Source organism: Orbicella faveolata, unplaced genomic scaffold, assembly GCF_042242905.1.
Source record: "Orbicella faveolata isolate gen_17 unplaced genomic scaffold, um_ofav_v1 contig_24, whole genome shotgun sequence".
Classification (NCBI taxonomy): Eukaryota; Metazoa; Cnidaria; class Anthozoa; order Scleractinia; family Merulinidae; genus Orbicella; species Orbicella faveolata.
In genome coordinates this window covers 24454342-24477437 of record NW_028301552.1, presented here as the reverse complement: position 1 = coordinate 24477437, position 23096 = coordinate 24454342, and the positions used below count along the sequence as shown (strand labels likewise).

The window sequence follows — 23096 nt, the reverse complement described above, 5'->3', positions numbered from 1 at the left end:
TTGAAAGAGGGTCCCAACAAACTCCTTACTACAAGATTTTGTTCAAAGCATTCTTCGATAAAGTGTTTTACACAAACACACGAAAGCTTTGAGGGCATGAAGCATTCTCTTTTCATTTTTATAAGCCATTCTCTTTTAAGTTTTGGGTTTTGGAGAAACTTGAAAGTGCTAACTTTTGAATTCAAGTGGTTTTCCTCTGAAGTTCGCTGTGAACTTGAAACCAAAACAGTTTCAAATTTCCCGCATTTATTGAGCTCACTAACAGTGACATCACAAGTTTTATTTCTGACAATGATCCGACAATTTTTCACTCTATGATTATGGAGGATAAAAAACAGTGATTTTAACATTCCAATATCTCCGCAATGCTTCGTCCAATTCTTTGGAAACTTCAGAATACGTTTATTTTATACTTAATGAACACATTGAACCCAAATGAAAAAAATGTCCAAAAAATTTTAGTTCATTTGACCTTTAAGGGGTGTTTTTAAAATGATTCACAAAACCACTATGTCAACATATCTGCGAAAAATGAATAATGAATTAGAATGGTTGTTCTACGTTTGTGTGAAGTTTGAAGTCAATTAATATTATACATATTATACATATTATTATACATATTATGACCAACAACTCTGACTGGTTGTTAATTTTGGACCGGTGATTATGGTGAACTTTTATTTAAGAGCAAATGTACACAAAAATCAAAAATAGTTCGGTAAGGCTAGAAAAATCAAATTTGCCCTACTGTTGTTTTTCTCAGAAATGCCAAGATATTTGAAGAAAAAAAAATACATAGCGTTTTTACTTTTACTATGGCCTACATAAGTAGGCCATAGTAAAAGTAAAAACGCTATGTATTTTTTTTTCTTCAAATATCTTGGCATTTCTGAGAAAAAGGACATTATCAATTTCATGTCCAGACATCAATCTAATGAGTGCTAACTGGGCTGAAAATCGACCTTTTTCATTTGATTCGCATTTTGCAACTATTGAGCACAAAAAAGTTGTAATACAACCAACTTAATGCAGAACTATTCCTTGTCCAAAAAAGCCCAGTTTTAAGAATATTGGATTAATCTAATTATTTGACGGTAAACAAAACCAAAGTGTTCTCCAACGATGAGTTCATCAGTCGATGAAAAGAATTGTCGTTTTGACCGTGTGCTATGTCTCAGAATTCCAAAAGATTTTAGATTCTAACTATACTAGGATAGGTCTTTCAATATATGTAAAGTTTAGTTTGGGCAAATGATTAGGCATTCGTCAAAAAATTATTCAAATCACACAAAAAAATTAAAAGAACGCCAGCAGTCAAATGTGTGACCAAAAGTGCTACCATTGTTTTTGTCATTAAATCACTTCAATTTGAAATATCACAGGAACATCAGCACAACTTAAGCATAAAACAATATAAATATGTTTACCTTAGCTTAGTTATCATGTCTTGACCAGCAAACAACATTCCCATCCTGCCATTTTAACAGTGTTCCATTAGCTTTGCATAACCTGTATGCATTTGTCTGGTGAATTTGAAACCCCCAAATCACTCAATATTACCAAGTTCCTATGTAAATGTTCATACGTTTTCCATTTTGTTGTTCGGTACAATCATTCAACCTGCTTTCAGGCAGAAATCCCCAGTAATTAGCAATAATAAATAAGCTGCCATCTTCGATCACTCCACGTCTCTTAATTGCATATTGTCTAGCAAAAGTCTTTGCACACAGGGTAGGGGTAGAGTGGGGATTATTTCTGAAAGAAAAAGCATTAGAATTTTCCAATATCTGGATGTTAGTTCTAATTCAGGGCCTCCTTTCTTAGGTAAAGCAATAAAATGCTACATACTAACAAGGTCTTTGTGGCCTAAAATTCAAACAAAGAAAAGTAACTCTGTTTAAAGCTCTGAAATCCCGACCCTCACCCCCATGTAAAATATGTTGTAATGCACCGATCTCAATAAACATCTTCAGTCAAAATGGAGGCCTTTCAAACGTCTTCAACATGGAAACCCGAAAGTCACACGTGGAATAATGCTTTAGCAGTTACTACTGGCTTAATCAAACGACACAAATGACACAGATATAATGATACATCCAATAATATATACATGGGAATTGAGACAGTAATTGTTTTTCTTCAAAGTCGGATATGAGTACTGACAAGAAATGCAGGGAAAGAATCAGTTTGCAAGATTCACGATACTACAAACCAAAGTAGGTGAACATGTCATTTTTATGTGTATGTCATTTATACTGCTTGGTAATGCTGACGTGTCGAACTGAAGTATTAAATGCCGATATGCTGATGATACTTTTGGTCACGCACTCGAGAGCTCCTGGCGTGATTTTGTGTCTTTTGTGAACGATTTTGAATAACTTTTTGACGAGTGCCTAATCATGTGCCCAAACTAAACTTTACATATATTGAAAGACCTATCCTAGTGTAGTTAGAATATAAAATCTTGTGGAATTCTGAGACATGGCACATGGTCAAAATGACAATTCTTTTCACTGACTGACTAACTCAATTTTGGAGAGCACTCTGGTTTTGATTGATAAGATTAATCCAACATTCTTTCAGCCAAGGAATAGTTCTGCAATAAGCTGTTTGTATCACAACTTTTCTGTGCTCAATGGTTGCAAAATGCGAATCAAATGAAAATGGTCGATTTTCAGCACAGTTGGGACTTGCTAGATTGCACGAAATTGAGTCTGAAGGTTAAATTGAAAATGTCGTTTTTCTCGGAAAGACAAAGTTATTTTAAGGAAAACACTACAGCCTGTTTGCACTCTTGCTAGGGGCTAGCTATATGCAAAAGACAAGTGAATATGAATTTTCTAGTCTTGCCGAAGAAATTTGATTTTGTTTGATTTTTGTGGGAATTTGCTCTTAATGGCTTTCTTGTGCAACAGACTGTAGAAGTCAATTGACACTACATGTACAAGGTAATGTAAAAATAATTTTTTTCCAATGCCAATCAAAATTAATTAATACATTCCATTTTAACAGTAGTAGAAACAGTAGTGGAAATCATTCCATCTTTGTACCATCAGAGTCAAAAACAGCTTACACTAAAGATTGTACGTAACTAGATGCCTTGCTGCACGTACTCAGGCAGTCATTATACTGAGACGCACTAGCTATGTTGTAGTTGAACTAATGCTCTGCATTTGAAGTCCTACAAAATTCAATTGAATCGATGTACTCGAGCTATTCTGCCTTTGACTGCATTTCTTGGAACCGATTAATACCTTATTACTCGTTTGCAGGCCTTTAGGGTGTGAAATGAGTCAACGTCTTTATATCAACCTATAAACATTTCAGTCTATTTTCCTTAACCCTTGTCGTTGTGTTTTTTTGTGCGTTTTTCAAGCAAGCAAGACATTTTGAATTTCAGAGTTATGGCGGTGCATGACATAGAGCTACGAACTCGTTTGTTGAAAAACATATACTTATCCCGTGATTTTTAGCCCATTTAGAAGTTAAAGTATTAGGAAAAGTGCTTATGTAAATGCTTGTTTGTTCAGTACAGATAATCACTTGCCTAGATAGCCAAAGTAAGTTCCAGGTGTTTACACAATTTTCCAGCCACGATGTTGGTGTACCACGGAGGTACACCAACATGGCGGCTCCATACTGGACTCTAAATTTGTGCAAAATATTTCGACGAATATTTGAGGTTTGGGAAAACGCACAGACTTAAAAATTATAGAAGTGTCATCTTTATTAATCTCCTATAACATCACAATTTCTTGAATGGTTTTCCAATAATTTTTGTAATTGTGTTAGGATTGCGTGACAGTGCAAGCCTAGAATTGTTTTTTTTTAGGGGGGTCAACATACATTAGTTTCTTTCAGCTTAAATGTACAATAAAAATACGATGATGCTTCTGAAGATGCTTTTTATCAAGTTGAAGAGTTGATAGCTCCTTTGGTATAACATGATTTATGATAAATTCACTCAAAATGTTCGCTCGTAAATTGATCTCTCGCAAGGCTTGCAGACCGATCTGTTCTGAAAACGCTTAACGTCCTTTAGTGTTGGTCTACCGCGAACGGTGTGTTAGTTTGTATGTGATTTCATAGCCCTAGAAATCATGAAATTTGTGCTAACTTTTCATGACGACAACTTCTATAAATTCCATGTGCTGTGCGCATGTACAGGTGACGCATGCGCTTTAGAGACCAGACAGTGATTTGTGACTGAACGAGGAAAACAAAAAGAGAGAGCTGAAATTTAAACCCAGGCCTCACTGCCTGGGTAATTATCAATGTTGTCATCTGAGCAAGCTTGCAATAAACGGTCTTTACTTGGTCTTGAAAGCCTCACTGTCTTGAAATAAATCTGTTTTAGTGGTTGGTTTTTTATTTATATATGCACTGCTCATGTTTCAAATAAAATGATGAAGTATCACTACGAAACTTCTCTCTCTTGATAAGGTAATATGCATGTATTGCATGCCCAACCATGTGCACATTGTATACCTTTTTTTTTTTTCACTGAGAGTGGTTATTTTGATGTGCAGAAATGTCCTGGCACCATGGCTTTTATGAGCAGACATTAACAAAGGGAATTGTACTTCTGTTAAAAGACACCCCCATAGACAGATCCCTCTCACAAGTTGACACCTTTCCATGGACCTCTGCCACATAGAAACACTATACACTCTCTGACTTTACATAAGCAGGTGTAATTATTATGTCCTAGCAAAAATTTTTTGGGCCTAAGGGTGTCCACCAGGCCATAACAGTAATTGACTGTACAGAGGTAGAGTTTATTACAAACATTTGTTGCAAAATTGTCCCAACGTAATTGCCAAGTATTAGTTATAGAAGTTAGTTAAAACTCAATTAGAAATTCTTTTGGGTACTTAATAACTTGTATATGCAAGTTAACAACATACAGTAAATTTAGTATCTGTGCTATTGTATCTTAGAGCAAAAACCAAGCGACCTTGCAATCCTTATTACCTGTCTAAAGACAGCCCGGTGCTCAGGAGTTATGACTTTTTATAAAAAGAGTTATGGAATGGTTGCCCCAAAAGCGACATCTTACTGGTGTGGTGTAGTACCTGTCGAGCTTATGAGGAAAGCCCTGTCCCATTTGGATGATCAGGTGAGCCAACATACATACATACATACATATATTTTTGATGAGGCAGGTCTGCGTCTGGCAACCCAGAGGGCTGGTGTGGACCTGCCATAAAATATATACCTAGAAACTAAAATCTAAAATTATTAAAAGTACATCCTTAGGATTCAAAAGCTACTAAAAGATAATTTAAAATGACTTAAAATTTACATTTCTATTAAAATTAAGTGTAAAAAAGAGTGTTTTAAAAATATAAAAATGCACTATTCTTAGATTTAATAAGGCACGCCTCTTTCTCGAACTGTATTTGGTCTAATGTTTTTGAGGCTAGTTTAAGTTTTTCATTAAAAAGCTGAAGAGAAGTAACGTTTCTTATGAATTTTGGGATGGAATTCCACACAAAAGGGCCTCTATACCTTATGCTATTTCTTCTGAGATCACTATGATAACATGCTAGCGAGAAGTCATTCAAGCGCCTTAATTTGTAACTAGTCTCATTTGTGCGAGTTCCAAGTAGGGCCGTAAGCTGCTCCGGTAGAATATCATTATGCACCTGAAACATTATTGATGCGAGCCTCCGCTTGTAGATGTAACTCAATGGCTTCCATTTAGCCCTTTTAAGGGCGTCACAATCAGGAGTTCCACTAGGGAGTTTATGGATTAGTTTTGCAGCTTTTATGTGTAAATGCTCTAGGTCATTAAATGAAGACAATGAACAGGATTCCCATACGGCAATGCAGTAGGTTATGCTTGGAACAATGCCTTTGTAATAGATTTCTTCAAGAACACTGGTAGGCAGTCCTTTCATAGACTTTAGGAATTTTAGTTTTCCTCCAAATTTGGAGGGGAGCATTTTAATTTGAGGTTTCCAGTTCAAGTTGTGGTCGATTACAACACCCAAGCAGGTAGATTTGGAGGTGAAATATATGTATGAGTTGCCAAATATCAGTGGTCTCATAGGGCCGACAAATGCGTGTTTGCAGATTAACATTGCTTCCGTCTTGCTAGTGTGAACAGTCAAGCGATTTTGGTCACACCAGCTTTTAAAATCAATTAATGTTCGGTTTAACGCATCCACTATTTCTTCAACCTCCTTCCCAATGTAATACACAGTGGTGTCGTCGGCAAACATATGAATAAATCCGGTTGCGGACAAGTTGGGTAAATCATTTGCATAAATTGCAAAAAGTCTAGGAGCTAGGAGGGAACCTTGAGGGACCCCAATATTGACTGGTCGCAGCCCAGATCTTACTCCATTTACAGTGGCAAACTGGCATCTATTTGAGAGGTAACTTACGATCCACTCGTGGAAACCACCTGATATTCCTGCAGCTGCTAATTTGAGTTGAAGGATGTTGTGGTCGACGGTGTCAAAAGGTTTTTTGAAATCAATAAATAGTACTCCGACTTTGTGGCCAGTATCAATTGCCTTTTTCCATGTTTCAGTGAGATAGATGAGTAATGATTCAGTGGAGATTCCTTTCTTGAACCCCCATTGGTTTGAGTGAACAAGGCTATGCATCTCGAGATGATTGTCTAGAGAGTCGCAAACAATACTCTCTAAGATTTTGCTGTTTAAATTTAGCATCGTCAGGTCTATAGTTCGCACAATCTGACTTGGACCCCTTCTTGAAAACTGGGATTACTTCTCCAATTTTCCAGTTACTTGGGTGGAGGCCGCGTTGAATACTGTTCTTAAATATACTGAAGAGACCTTCAAAGAGGGTGTCGCCTGCCTCCGCCATTTCACGTGACATTATTTTGTCAGGACCCCCTGTTTTTTGTTTTATCCGAGATAGTTTCAGCTTAACTTGTTTTTCGGACAGGCCAATTTGGTTTATGGTGGGTGTTATACAATAAATGGTCTCGAATGGCTGAGCAGTCATGGCATTGTGGTCAAACTTTTCAGCAAGCTGAGTTCCAATGCTTGCAAAGTAATCATTCATAGCTTCGGCCTTGTCGAAATTGTTTGTTAGGATGTTACTCTCTCTCATAGACTGGTGGAATTGGTTTTCTCGTGCCGATGCCTTGTGCATTCTTTACCACTGGCCAGAATTTCTTGCTATTGTCGGTGTCAGCAAATTGTTCCCTCCAGTATGAAATTTTCGCATTATGGATCAATTTCTTTACACGGTTCCTAGCGGCTTTCTACAAGCTCCAGGTTGTTGGATCTTTGTTAACTTTAAAGAGTTTTAGCAGCCGGTAATGGTTGTTTTGTTCTTTCTTTATCTCGTTAGTTATCCACGGCAATTTGTTTTCTCTCTTTCTGACTTTCCTGGTTGAGATGTGGTTAGACGTGATTTCCTGGTAGATGTGTTGCCATGCCCATACTTGTTCCTCTAGGTCATCAAAAATCTCGCATACACTCCAAGGGGCACATTCGATGTCGTTTTTAAATTTTTGCTGGTCGAATTTCTTGTAGTTGTTTACGGTTTTCGTTACCAATGGATTTTTCTTCTTTCTCATTCGCAAATTTGCATAAACAAAACTGTGATCAGATATTCCCAGGTGGGCGACTCCAGCTGTTGTGATGCTCTCCGCATGGCTAACAATTATCAGGTCGATTAATGTTTGTGCTTTGTCAGATATTCTGGTCGGTTCTCTTATGACACATTTTAAGCCATAAGTGTTTAATATGCACGTTAGGCACCTACCAAGGTGAGATTCGACACCTTCTTGCCTTTGTAGAGACAAATCAGAATTTAAATCGCCCATGATTACTATGTTTTTTCGCGTAGACCAAACCTCCTCTAACATGACATTAAACGTATTGTAGAAGGAGAGATCAAGCGGTGGTCTGTACACACAAGCAAATAGCCATGATTGCGATTGGCTTCGTACATTTATCCAAACACCTTCGATGGTATGAAGGACTTGCATTCTAACCTCTTCGTAGGCTGACAAAAAATCTTTGTAGTACATTAAAACACCACCGTCATTCCTATCGCGATCTTTCCGGATTGTGAAGTAACCCTCAATTCCGATTTCATCATCGGTAATGTCGTTCGCCAACTTGGTCTCAGTTACAGCTAGAATATCCAGGCTAATGTTTAGCAGTAGCATGCGAATCTCGGGTAGTTTTCCCTTTAGGCCGTTAACATTGATGTGGCCTATTTTCAGACCAGGATGATCTGAGAGGCAGTTGTTGATCGATGAGAATACATCGGAAGGTTGGGATTCGGGGCTGCTGGCACTGAAGGCCGCGGTTTGCCAAGTGCACTGTCGACAAATCCAGCTAATTGTGTTCTCTTTGATGCGAATAAAATCACTTGGTTTAACATTTCCACACTTCATATGGTAAACGCACCCACAGTTCGAACACATTAGCGATCGGTGATTTATTCCTATCGTTCTTAAGCATTTCTGGCAGCTCGGTTTTGGTAAGGGTCCAGGGTTTGGACAAATGTCTCCACTGATAATTAATCTACTTAGTTGGAATGTAGAATCGGTGTTGGGATAGCGGCTGACCCGGAGACCAAAGTATCTCTTTACTTTAAGTCGCATGAAATCAACATGGCCTCCGCTCATTAGAGTAAACTTACTTAGCAGTGGGTTGTTTCATGTTGGTTCTTGTCCTGGAGTTCCTGATATGATCACATTGCGATGGCCAGGTACATTTGGGACACGAAGATCTCTTCTGAGATTAAAAATACTCGAGAAGAGCGACAGAGAAACTAGAAGAACCATGGATAGTTTCAAGGCACGTCCGCCCGCCATTATGCCACTCAGAATTATGCCCAGTTACTGTTGTTGATTTTAGTGATCATTCAAGATAGTTTAGCATTCAGTTGAAAACCATCGTAGGAGATACACTTAAGGTACCTCTGGGGGCAAATGGAGGTAGTGCTATGACTACCACTATCAGGAAAAACAGCTGTAACTATAAAAAGAGTTAATGTTTCACAATTAAAAATTGGCTTTAGATTTAAGGTATAAACTGAAACTGTTTATCGCAGTATATGATTTGTACACATAATCAAAATCATGATAAAAATGTTCACTGGCAAAAACATCAACATCTGAGGCACATGTTTTTGATCAGGAACTAGCATTTCACCTATTTGAAGTACCTTTACCAATATTCTAACCTTAATAGTACTCTGTCCTTCAGACTATACACTAAAAATAGCTTTGATGCAGTAAAATGTTGTTAAGAATTCCTATCACAGCCACAGGATTTCCTAGCAAAGATTTAACAGACTGCCTGTGCTTATAAATCGTTTGCAAATTTTTTAGCCAGTGATTTTGATTGTCTCATCCTCGCTGTGCTATAATCTTTAATCTAAATGTGTTTGTTGTCCCTTTTAGCCCACAAACATTGAACTGAGGGGTGGGTGGGAGCATGGGCATGTAATCTCTCAGCATTATGTAACTCGGTAGAATCTCAATTAAACTTCAACTTACAGGTTAGGCTCGTTCTATTTTCTAATTCTACCTTGTTACTATGCTGAGAGATTCCATAAGATTTCTAAGCTAACATGCTAATGAAGAGAAGGCACACACCTCAATAAAGGAAACAGTGTTTATTACAGTGGCAGTGAAGATCATCGTGATAATCTACCTAACTGATAACACAGAGTTTGCATAATTGGAAGCCTTAACTAATGGCTTGTTACAGTATTTAGTGAAACAACACTATGATGACCAACCAGCTGTTTCAGGATGTCATCTAAATTAACAGATGTTCTATGTGCAGCTGACACGGATGCTGCTGTAGTACTATGTGATGAAAACTTAGAAACATCTATACCAGTCTGTGCCAGACCTTGTCGTACCCAGTTGGTAAGAGTATGCCCACTCACTTCTTCATAAGGTTTAACATAACTGAGAAAAATCTTAGATCGGCTTCCCCCAAAAGACTTAGTTCTCTGAAGATACTCCTTACAAGTTGTGACAACACAAAGCCTAGAGTCGTCATAAGGTACAGACTTAACCTGAGGATTATGGTACCCAGGTTTACTTTGCTTTAAGTGATTTACAGTAACTTTAAAGTAAAGCCATTGACTGTAATAACCATATCATTGATGTCAAGCATGTGGATAGTCTGACCTCGCTGGCCTGAAACCAGCAATAATATCACCACAAGTTTGAAAGAGAGGTCTTTCAGACTTAAGGAGTCCACTGGGTGCAAAGTCTTAAGGTAAGACAGTACAATCTGAACATCCCAAACTTCAGTATATTTTGGTTTGGGAGCCCTTGACTGGAAAATGCCTTTTAACAATCTTGAAATTAGTGGATTCTGACCTACACTAGATCCATCATCTAACACAACAAAAGAAGACTGCACTCCATGCAGTATTAATTGCAATTATCACTATTAATTTTCACATACTTTCCCTTAATATTTGACTGAAAACATCTCAGTGGGAAGTGAACTGCCAATATCTCAAACTCAATTATTTACCTCAATTGTTCTACTTCAGACCACAAGCCTTCAGTGGTTTTTCTAAGGCACACTGCTCCCCAGCTTAGTGTTTAAGAATCAGTAGTGATTTAAATGTCAGGGTTTGAGATATCAATGTCTTTGTATGCATGTGGTAGGTTGCTTACCCACCAACTAAGATCTTGCCTTGATTCTAGAGATAGTATCATCAGTGCTTCATAGCTGCCTTTGTTTTTATGCAAGGCTTCATTTTTAACTTGGAAAATATTCATATTTTCCAAGTTATAGTGGTGGGACGATTTCACTCCATCACTGCTTCTCCCTTTCATTCCTTCACTCCTTCGCTGGGTCACTTTCTGTTAGACATTTGGAAACCCCGGGGAGGAGAACTCCCATATGAGAAGGTCAGGGATGCTCGTTAAAAAATTTGAATTTAAGGTGGCTTACTACAGTTTTTTGGAGACTAGTAGCACACGCTATGGTTGCTTGCCAGATGTCAGTATTAATTGCACATGCACAAATGATGCAAGCAGCCCTAAGATGAAACCAAAACCACTTCAGCACTTGAAAGGCATTAAATCACTTCAGTATACGTAGCAATAGTTTCAAACTCCGTTCAAACATGTGTTTAAGACTAGGGCCAAAAAAATATGACACAAAAACTCAATAAACAACTGGTAAAGGAGCTCTAAATTGATCTTGCTTTCTCGCACGCGATACATGGCATCACACGAGCACGCACTTAAATTAAGGGCGTGTGCAATTCAATTCTCATCCAAGGTTGTAAAAGCCAGTCTTTCACTGAGGGTTGCTTGAAAACCTACCGTACATCCCATGATGAAATTTTCATCATCGATTGGTAGGGGTGAATCATATTTAAAGCCAAAATTTACAAAAAAAATCTGTAAGACAGATTTTGAGCTATTTTTGATTTCACATTTTCTTAGTTTGCAAAAAATCTGGCCTACAGATTTTTATTTTACTTTGCATGAATGTTAAAGCAGAGCTAATTTGTTACTCCTGAAATTTTGAGATGGGGTCATACAGGTAGATTTTGAGAAAAACGTGATCTAACCCACTAGTGCCCAGTCCCACCCTAGGCACTCGGTGGTTTATTTTGGCCATTTGTTGAAGTTCGATTGTTCAAGTCTCACATAGAATAGTAAAAGACCTAAGTAAACAGTAAAAAATAAAGGGATAAAACATCTTGGAACATTTTTAAGAAGAGTTGAAAGTTGGGCTGTTGTAATCCATCAAAACTGTAGTAAGCCACCTTAACTCCTAAAGGAGACTAATGTGGGCATTGCTTGAGCTTCATAAGACCCCTAAAAGTTACCTTTTAAAACAGAATAGGTCTAATTACTAGCCACTGTTCAAGAAAGTATTCCGCAAGCACTTGTAGACCTGACCTGCATACTTGAGAGATCAGCGGAAAACAAATGAGAGCATTTCTTTTATTATTATTTCTTCGGGAGCACCCCAAAGGATACTTTGACAGCTAAGAAAGGTGATGTTTCGTCATCAACACCCTAAGTGAGACCAAAATCCTTAATTTGTACCCGAGATGACAGGCATCCCCGACCCTTTTATATAGGAGTCCCCTGGGGTTTGAACATTGCGCTTTCCAAGGCCATTTTACAGTCGATTGCATTGTGTCAAGTTAGTTATTCTTTGAATTTCTGATGCAAGTACTAAATATCTTGCCGCAGAAATGATCTATACATTGAATAGATATTTGTACAAATGTTTTTATATATAGAAGCTAATTATACTGTAGAAATAGCTCATTTCCTGAAGGTGTCTGCTTATACCGGTTTAACAGTAGGGTTAGGGTTAGGGTTAGGGTTAACCGATTGCTGAAGACTGAGGAGATATTGAAAATCACAAAATTTGACAAGCTGTACGAATTTTCAGATTATGATTCGAGCCATAATTAAAAGTTTTGGACAATCAGCAGACAAGAGGATTGAGGAGAATTTGAATGACGTGTTTCACCATTATACAGTATTGTAAATAAATACTTCAAAGATGAATGTGGACATGGCGAAATGATTTGAACAAAATAGTTGAATAAGAAAAAAAAGACATTACACAAGACTGGAAGTTTAGCAGTCACTAATATCGTCTTTGAAAGGGAAGGAAAAAAAATAAAAAAGAAAGAAAAAGAAGTTATTACAACATGGGTATTTGAATTTGTAACCCGTCCAAGCAGGAACCCTGCGGAACAGGGCTTAACTTTGTTGAGCGGACAAGGTGCAGTGCTGCCCTTGTGGTATTATGACTCTACTTCGGATAATTTTTTCTATTTTTAAGATCTCTCAAATGGTAACAAAGAAAGAAGAAAATCACTGATATCGCCCATTAAATAAAGAACGAAAAAAATAGGAATAACTGTCTTGGATGAGGATCACCAATAACTTCATGAATGTCTTCAACGGTGTTACATCTCCTTGTGTATTCCCTTACCATTGTGTTTTTCCAGTGGGCTTTAATTTAACTACAGAGTAAAACCTCAAGTCGGTGGCATCAAAATTGTCACTGTTTACAGACAATCCATTTTCCAAGTTGAGTGGCCCACAGCCACTTTGATTATCTATTTCAATGTTTCTGTAAAATGGTTGTCCATACTGGACTGCTGGTAGTCTGAACACAAGTACCCCTATGGTTTGGGCAACTTCTCTAATGGATACATAGCTCTTATTTAAAAGTTTCTGGCAGGCTGAAACAACTCTGGTTTTTCTGGTGTGAGGAAGACCCTCGTGAGTATGGAGTCCAAAATAAAACCAATGAAAATAAGTTTGTGACATGGCCACGAAACAGATTTCTCTTTGTTAAGAACAAAACCTAGGGACTCAAAAAGGCATTTGGTTGCTGTGGTGATGGCCGATAAAACACACGGATTTAACACGGATTAAACTCCTCAAAACTCTTTTAATCCACTGTACAACACGCCATGCTTACAACAACCCGAGATCCTTTTCGAACTTATAGTACATCATGTATACTATCACGAAATGTCTCAAGAGTACTAACAGCTAAACACTACATTCCCTTCCTTTGTGGCAAATAAAATTGCAGTTAAAACTGAGTTCAAGAAAAATGTCTTCCAGAAAAAATGGAATGTCTTAATATCAAATAACAAGGGTACCAAATACTCTCAAACTAATGGTTCGAACTGCAAACTGCAGGACCTTAACAAAATAATGTTCAGTTAAAATCCTAGAAAGTCCAAACAAGTCAGTTCATTTGTCCAGGACAAAGTCTTTAAATCTTCCAGGCAATTTCGTAGCACGGGTTGGTCTGTTTCTTGTCTCTGCTGTACTTGAGCTTGTGCTAGACTCAGGTATTGCTGTAGCTGGACTTGAGGTTTTTGCTTCTCTAGGGCTTTGTTCCAGTGAAGAAGGCTCTGGCTCTCCAGGAGTTTTGTAGGGTTTGACTAAAGAGCTGTTTCTCCTATACACTGTGCCGTTTTCAGCTTTCAAGGTAAGTTCTTGTCCTTCCTTGGTCTGGACTGTGTACGGCTGAGGTTCAAAATTTGGAGCCAGCGTACCAGATGATTTGGTGTTTTTAAGCAGAACCTTGTCACCAGGGAGTACTGGATTGGAAGTTGCATTCCTTTGCTTGTCAGCATACAGCTTACTGGATAATTTGTGATTCCAGTCCTGGTCTCTGATACTTTCATCCAGCACGCTCTTGTTGGGACGTAATTCAGGCAATTTTGTTTTCAGCTCTCTTCCAAACATTAGAGATGCTGGGGTCATTCCAGTGGTAGAGTGAGGGGTGGTTCGGTATGCCAATAAGAACTTGTTCAATTCATCTTTCCACCTCTTTCCTTCAACTTGGGCTATTTTGAGCGCCTTAAGCAATGTTTGGTTTTGTCGTTCAACCTCGCCATTGGCTTGAGGCCAAAGAGGAGGAGATTTCCGATGCTCAATACCATTCTTGGACAGGAACTCTTTGAATTCTTCTGATACAAACTGGGATGCATTGTCAGACTTGAGGCTGAATGGATAGCCGTAATGCACAAAGATCGGAGTTAGTGCTTCAATCATCTTCTGGGATGTAGTTGAGTGCATAATCACTACTTCAAAGAAACGGCTGTAGTAGTCTACTACCACGAGTAAACTCTCTCCAGAAGGAAGTGGACCCAATACATCAATAGCTACATCTTGCCATGGTCCTGTTGGTGGTTCTACCCTCTGCATTGGTTCAAGTGCACAGAATCCACTAACTACTTGACATCCATGGCAGCTTTTACAGATTTGCTCAGCATCAGTGTCCATTTTAGGCCACCAAACTTTGGTTCTGAGCCGGCTTTTCACCTTGACTATGCCTTGATGACCTTCATGGGCTAAATGTAAGACTTGTTTCCTCAGGCTCTGTGGTATGACAATCCTTGTCCCATGTAACACCAATTTACCAAGCACACAAAGTTCATTCTTCACACACATGAAATGGGGCATTTTGCACTGAGACCAGTCTCCACTTTGAATGTAATGTCTCACACCGGTCAGCTCAGGATCTTCTGATGCACGTTCTACTTCTTTGGCTGTTAACACCACAGGTGTGCTCTCTTCTGCAATCATTTTCACAGCATCTGTTTCCTCTCCACTCCTATCCTTTGGCTTCAGTGAGTTAAGCCTTGAGAGGGCGTCTGCAATGTTAGTTTTTCCAGGACAGTACACTACTTGACCTGCATCTGCCACTATACGAGTTTTACAATCATTCTTGAAGTATGCCAGTGTTTCTGCTCACGTCAAGAGGTACTTGAGCTTCTCAAAAGACTGCTGTTGAGCTTCTTCCCATACAAATGGTTCGTCTTTTCTAGTCAGCTGTCTGATAGGCTCAGCTTCTTGTGCAAAATTTGGCAGGAATTTGGCACAGTACTGTACAAGACCGAGGAATGATCTGACTTCAGCCACATTCTTTGGAGGTTGCGCATTCTGAACTGCTGCCACCTTTTCTTCGCTGGGTGTGACTCCATTTCTGCTCAGATCATGTCCAAAGAAGGTCAACTTGGGGAGTCTAAACTGGCACTTGCTTCCATTCAGGGTTAGTCCACACTGTCTGAGGCGATTGAGAACAGCTAGCAAATTCTTGTCATGTTGTTCGATTCCACATCCATGTACAATCACGTCATCTGCAATGTTTGCAACACCTTCACACCCTTGCGGAACATCACTCACAATCTTCTGATACTTCTCTGGGGCTGACGTAGTGCCAAACATTAGTCTCTTGTATCTGTAAAGGCCTCTGTGCGTCACAAACGTGGTTATTTGACGGGACTCTTCATCAAGCTCAATTTGGTGAAATCCCCAGCGCAGGTCTAGTTTGCTGAACATAGTTGAACCGTTTAGGTCATGGAGAACTTCCTCTATGGTAGGAATAGGATGCCTCTCTCTTTCGATTGCTGCGTTTTCTCTTCGCATGTCTACGCAAATACGAATATCACCATCTGGTTTTGGCACGACCACAAGAGGTGATGTCCACTCTGTAGGACCACATGGTACTTCCTCTATGATATCTTCTTGCAGCAACTCGTCCAGTTTCTTGTCTACTTTGTCTCTTAGGCCAAAGGGTAGTCATCTCACTGGCTGGGCCACAGGCTTGACATTCTTGTTAATGTGCAACTTGAGTTGGAAGTCTTTAAGTTTTACAACACCTTGGAATATGTCAGCAAAGTCCTTTAAAACATCTCCAGCATCGCCTTTGCTGGTGATAGTACATGCCAGTGGATTACTGGGCGGTCCGACTCTTAATACATTCAGTTTCTCTGCAGTGTATTTTCCAAGCAAAGTTTTTCCAGGGCCCTTAACAACAGTGAACTCATCCAAACAGCTTTTCGCAGAAACTTCACAGTGAATTCCAGCTTCAAATGTTCCCAGTACTTCAATTGGTTCAGTTTCACCATAGGTGAATAACTTCTTGCTGCATTTCTGAGATGTACACTTCACTCCCTTTTGCTTCAAACTTTCCCATGTAGTTTTGTCCACTATGTTGCATGATGCTCCAGAGTCGATTAGTACATCCTTCAACTCTACACCTCCCACTTGCAGATGTACAATGCCACTTGTTTTGTTTCCATCATTCACGGCAAAGGCATAACCATCTCTTTGATCCAACTCTTCTTCCACTTGATACGCACCATTTGGATTAGGTCTGCCACTTGGAGGACGTTTAGGATTCTTTGTCTTGCAACAAACAGCCAGATGACCAGTAAAACCACACTTACTGCATGTTTTGTTTAGGGCAGGGCAATTGCAGGCAAAATGACCGGTTTCATTGCATCTGTAGCACTTCGGATGTTCCCCTGGCTTAAAATCTTTTTTCTCAGGTTTTCTCTTCTTTTTCTTTTTGTTTTTCCCCCATTTGGGGTCGACAGGTTGCACGGCATTCACTTGATCATCTTTGCTCGAGGTCTCCAATGACTGCATTTGAAGTTTGACAGATTTATGTACTCGTGCAACATCTCGAAGGACAGTAAGGGTTCCATCCTGGGCTTTCTCCAAAAATTTCCGTCGGAGTTCCGGATCTCTATACTTCTCAATCAATTGATCCTGGATAGCCTCATCCAACTTGTCAAATTTACACGAGACAGCTTTTTACCGAAGGTGGCACACAAATTGATCGATTGTTTCACCTTCTAATTGTGCCATTTGTCGGAATCCGTGTCTCTCAAAAGGTACGTTCACTTTTGGCGTAAAATAGTTGTCGAGGACAATTAAACAATTGTCAAAGTTGTTCTGAGCTTCGTCTTCTGGTGCAAGCGTGTAGTAAATTTCTTGCAGTTCCATTCCACCTGAGTGCAGTAATAGAGCCACTTTTTGCGCTTGATTTGTTACACCTTTCGATGTCACATACAAATGAAAAGCACATTTCCATCGCTTCCATTGAACGGAAAGGGTAGTTGGTTCTCCCTTGGGGTCGGAGCAAGGAAGACCACGAACTTCAAGAGATTTTGGTTCAACAGTGGAGGTTGGCGGTAAACTTGGTTGCGTGTCGCTGGTTTCACCGCTCCCGGTTCCAGGCATGTTGCAAAATTCAACTGAAATATACAGAAGAACCTTTTTCCAGTTTGATACTTGTCGCCAAATGTGGTGATGGCCGATAAAACACATGGATTTAACACGGATTAAACTCCTCAAAACTCTTTTAATCCACTGTACAACACGCCATGCTTACAACAACCCGAGATCCTTTTCGAACTTATAGTACATCATGTATACTATCATGAAATGTCTCAAGAGTACTAACAGCTAAACACTACAGTTGCTACAATATTCTGGTGGCACTCTGACGTTGAGCTGCCTTGAAGATAAGAGTCATCATTGTAGCCAACATTCAAGTGTCCTTGACTGTAATGTACCGTACACTGGCTTTAGGAGCTTAGTAAAATATCTGGGTGCTGAGGTCAAGCCATTGGGCAGGCAAGTATACTGAAATAATATGCCTCTCAATACAAACCACAGATATTTCTGTGCTCAGATGCCACTGGCACTGAGTAGTAGGCATCTATCAAGTTGATTGAGGCCATGAGGCCAATTGCTTCTTATTAATTGTAGAGCACAGGACAGACTCTCCTTTTTTGAAGTGCTTACATTCGATAGACTCATTTAATCTTTTGGGATTAAGAATCATCCTGTACCAGCCATTCTTCTTTTTCCTAAGAAATACATTGGAAATAACTTGGTTTTCAGAGGGCAGGGCTTCCTCAATAACCCCTTTCTGTAAGATGTCTTAATCTCGTCATCAATAATTTTAGCCTCCTTTGGATTGAATCTGTTGGGAGGAAAATTATATTGCTGAGATGGGGTCTCAATAAACTCCAGGTGACAGTGCTGTACCATGTCAACAATCTTAATATCAGTTGTAATTAGTTTCCAAGCAGGCAGAGAATATTTGAACCTACCAGCAACTTTGAGACTGACATTGTTGCTTGCACTCACCTCTGAATTTGGGTGTTATGTGCTCATATCAGTCAAGACTGAGACTTCTGGATTTTGTTCTTCCCCTCCCCCTTGTTTGGGGGGGGGGGGGGCCATTGTAGATTTTTGTCCCAGAATAGTTCCTCTGCTTGCAAATTTGTCATGGTGTTCATATTGCCTACCTCTTAAATAACTCTCTTTCTTATCCCTTTGGAGTTTTGAGGTAATTCTGTTGGTGTCGGTTATATCCTTCACTGCTTTGGGTAAATCGTTCCCAAATAATTCTGAAGTAATTGGATTTGAGGGTGCACAGAGGTATCAGTAGCTAGCATGGAGCTCTGGTTAAAGAGCTTCTCTGCAACAAATATTAAGTTCCATGTTAGCATTAGCTACCAACAGCACTGCATCCATGAGTGTGTTTACATCTTTGTCTTTTGAGGGCTTTTGGGAGCAGTTATTAAGTTATTTACAATTGATACTACTGAAGTAGCTCCCTTTACAAGAGATGTTTGCACTCTCTGCACCTTTATGTCAGCTGTATGTGCTTTCTGTGACAGGTTATTCCATTTTGGCAAGTTAACTCTTGTTTCGGCTAATCTTTTGCAATTTTTTGGCGACAGGTAGCATTTCTTTATTTTAGTTAGCTTGTCTTCCTCAGTTTTCTCCTTCAGTAGTTTCGAGACAATGGCAGCTAAGTTGGTATTGATTTCAGCTCCTTTTTGTTCAGCTAAATCAAAATGTTAATTAAGCTGACCTATGATGGCTTCATTTTCGGTACTTTGACCTGTTTCATTGCTTTTCCATTTCTTTGCTACTGGTTCCTCATTGTCTGACACATCTGGGTCAGTAGGTCTCATTAGTAATCATGGGCTGCATGAGATGACTCAAGCACATCATCCTGCCAATTCCTATGTCTGTGTTTTTACCAACACATTTTACCTTGATACTTAGAGATAGGTAAAGGTAAAGGTAAACTTTATTTAGCCAGGGTGGCCCATTCAGCAACGAGGCTGATATCCAGAGGGGTCCTGGACTAAAAATATAATGATTAAAAATACAAGACATCGTGATGAAGAAACGTAGAGATGCATTAAGATTCAGATTATTAATTAATACTTTGAGAAATTAAAGAAGTGTAAACGAAAGATGCATTATGAAGTCTGTAAAGAAGCATTGTTTAGCGTCATACCTTTACGCAGTGCGTAAAGAAACCTAAGTATGCGTTAATGATACCTTTACATAATCCGTAAAGAAGCGTCAAGATATGTTATCGATATCTTTATGCAATGCGTAAATAAGCGTACAGATGCGACATGGATATGTTTATGTGATCTCTAAAGAAGGGTAAAGATGCCTTATTGATATCTTTATGGAATGCTTAAAGAAGCGTACAGATGCATTAATGATACCTTTACGCGATCCGTAAAGAAGCATAAAGATGCCTTATTGATATCTTTATGCAATGCGTAAAGAATCGTACGGATGCGTTATGGACATCTTTACGCAATGCCTAAAGAAGCGTTAAGATGTGTTATTGATATATTTATGAAATGCATAAAGGATCGTACAGATGCGTTATGGATATCTTTACGCAACGCCTAAAGAAGCGTTAAGATGCGTTATTGATATATTTATACAATACGTAAAGGAGCATATAGATGCATTATGGATATCTGTAAGCAATGCTTAAAGAAGAGTCAAGGTACATTAATGATACCTGTACGAAATCCGCAAAGATGCGTTAATACTGATAGCACCTGCGTTTACAGATGTTTATCTGACTTAAAGCTTACTTAACATGCCGATAACTTCGCTCAGTAAGTTCTGCGGTAAGAAGCACTCATTATCGTGGGGTACATTTTTCATGACAGCACTATTTTCAGTGGCCGGGGCTTTCGTTTTCTTCTTTTATGATACAAAATAACAAACAATTTGAATTTACTTTGTCAACTCATGCAAGGTTCTCTTACACTAGGTATAAGGTAATCTCCACAATACGTATACATTAGTACAAGGATACAGATGTATACTGATCATTATACAGAACTTATACATATACTTCAGTGTACATCAGTATACCTTTCTGTGCACATCATGTATACGAATTCATTATACACTGTACCTCCTTATGCATGCCATTTCATGCAGTGAACAAGCAGTGTAAGGTACTTGGTGAAAATATAAGGGGCCAAACTGAGACCAAACGGAAGGACTGTAAAGCTAGAATATTTAACAGCACGGGAAAAAAGAAACAGGAAAAATCCCAAAATGTCTGATGATCTGGAAAAAATATCAAAATGGTGATAACCAGACTTACGATCAAAACTGAAGAGGAAATCACCCTTGTTGACGTATGACAACAAGACTCTCCAATCCTCACACTTGAACTTTTGCTTCTAAATAGTCTGGTTGACATGCCTCAAATTGACAATAAGCCTTTTCTTGCCTGACGATTGCATAGACACAGAGATGGGGCTCACAACATGTGGGACAAAAGGCACCTCAACAACAGAGTAATTTAGATATAGCCAACTCGACAAAAGATACATTCTCCAAAGCTGACTGATTGTTATAAAAAAGTTTTCTACAAGATGTACTGATGAAAGGGATCTGATAAACAAATTTTATAGTTTGGAAAAATAGAAAAATGATCTCTGGTTAAAAATTTTGTTTCAGATGAGCTTTCGACTACCAGTCTGTAGTCTTTATCGAGTAATAGATAGGAAGCGCAAACATTAAAATATATACTAAGGAAAGTGTGAAAAAACAAAATTATAATAAAAACAATAGAAATGCTTGTGTGCGAGTAAAAAATGCTAATGTGAGGTTCAAAATAAAATTGAATATTGTCTTGGTAATTGTTTCGCATTATTGTCAGCAATGTTTGTAATTGCTGTGCCAGAATTCCAAAGTTTTTCTAACACAGAAATATCCCTTGTCAATCACGCGTGCATTGTCAAAGTCGATGGAATGGTCGATCAACCAGGCATGTGAAGCAATGTTGGAACCTTTTTAAAAGGTTTTCATGTTTCTAATATGTTCTTTCTTCCTTGTTTGTAAACATCTGCCAGTCTCGCCGATATAACTCCATGGACAATCGACGCATCGGATCTTGTAAACAACATTTGTTTGTAGTTTCGCGGGTGATCTTGATTTCAGAGAAACAAATTCTTGTTGTAATGCCTTAAGGGGTCTGCTTGTAGTTTGTATTCCATTGTTTCTTAGAAGTCTTGAGAGAGGTTCGGTTAGGCCTTTGATGTAAGGTAAAACTGCGAAACCAATGAGTAAGTCAGAAGGATCAGCCCAACCAAAGAACATTCCTACCACTTCTTCTGGAGATGGTGTGGTTGCCGGGGGTGGTTTCTTCTTCAGGATGTTAGATATGACCGAAAGTGGGTAGCTGTTTGATTTCAGAGCATCAGTGACATGGATTAATTCTTTCGTTTTTCCCTCGGGGGTACTTGGGAGATTAGAAGCACGATTCAGGAGAGTGGTGGCAGTATTCAGCTTTTGTTTCATTTCGTGGTGTGAATAAAAATCCAGATATCGGTCTGTGTGAGTAGATTTCCTGTAAACATCGATGGTTATGACGTCATTGTTCCTGGATACCAAGGTGTCTAAGAAGGGTATCTGTCCATTATTCTCAGGTTCGATGGTAAAAGCTATCTCTGGGTCAATTGAGTTAAGAGTGTCATGAAAGGATGCGACAATGTTTCTTTATAATAACAAAACTATCGTTGATGTAGCGCTTCCAGATTTTTGGAGGTGTTGAAGAGGCAGTGATGGCTGTTTCCTCGATTATCTTCATGCAGAGATTTGCAACAACAGTGCTAACAGGGCTGCCCATTGTGCAACCATGAATCTGTTTGTAGATGGAGTCATTGTAAACGAAATAATTGTTTGAGAGAGTAAACTCCAGAAGAGAAACAATATCATCTGTAGTGAGGCTGGTTCTTAGATGTAGGGTTGTATCTTCATTGAGTTTTTTTCTGATGCATTCACAAGCTTTCTTAACTGGGACGGCAGTAAAGAGTGAGACGACATCAAAAGAAACCATGGCTTCATCATCGGAAATTTCTAGATTGGTGACTTAGTCAACAAATTCACTTGAGTTGGAGATAGAGTGGCCGTTACAGTTCTGGATAGGTGCCAGGATGTCGGTGAGAAATTTGAATGTGTTATAGAGAGCAGAACCAATACAAAAGACAATGGGCCAAGGAGGGTAACCTGGTTTGTGATGTTCAATAGAACCTCGTATGGCGGGTGGAACAGTGTCCGTGGATCGAAGTTTACGATGAGTTGGCTCGTCAATCTTATCCTTCTTCTTGAGATCTAGTAACATGTGGTTAAGTTCTCTTTCAATTTTGACAAACGGAGATTTCTGGACGAGCTGGTAAGTCAAATGATCACTGAGTAAGGCTTCCATTTTCTCGTTATAATCAGATCTATCCATAACAACAAAACTCATTAGCATTTTTTACTCACACACAAGCATTTCTATTGTTTTTATTATAATTTTGTTTTTTCACACTTTCCTTAGTATATATTTTAACGTTCGTGCTTTCTATCTATTACTTGTTAAAGACTACAGACTGGTAGTCGAAAGCTCATTTTAAACAAAATTTTTAACCAGAGATTGTTTTTCTATTTTTCTAAATGTCTTATCCTGGTTACTCATCTATTTTTAAATTTT

The 23096-nt window shown here is 38.8% G+C and overlaps 1 protein-coding gene and 2 pseudogenes across 2 annotated transcripts in view; 1 reads left to right on the top strand and 2 right to left on the bottom strand.

Annotated features, from left to right (window-relative positions):
• Nucleotides 1–23096, top strand: part of LOC110054340 (tRNA (32-2'-O)-methyltransferase regulator THADA-like) — a 653734-nt gene that overhangs the window by 214494 nt on the left and 416144 nt on the right. For both annotated transcript variants that reach the window (XM_089292979.1, XM_089292980.1), the window contains one exon: nt 4941–5119. In XM_089292979.1, coding sequence (XP_089149105.1) covers nt 4941–5119 — 179 coding nt within the window. The remainder of the gene's footprint in view (nt 1–4940; nt 5120–23096) is intronic.
• On the bottom strand, nt 7244–8814 carry LOC149110990 (uncharacterized; annotated as a pseudogene).
• LOC149110989 (uncharacterized) lies at nt 21118–22478 on the bottom strand (annotated as a pseudogene).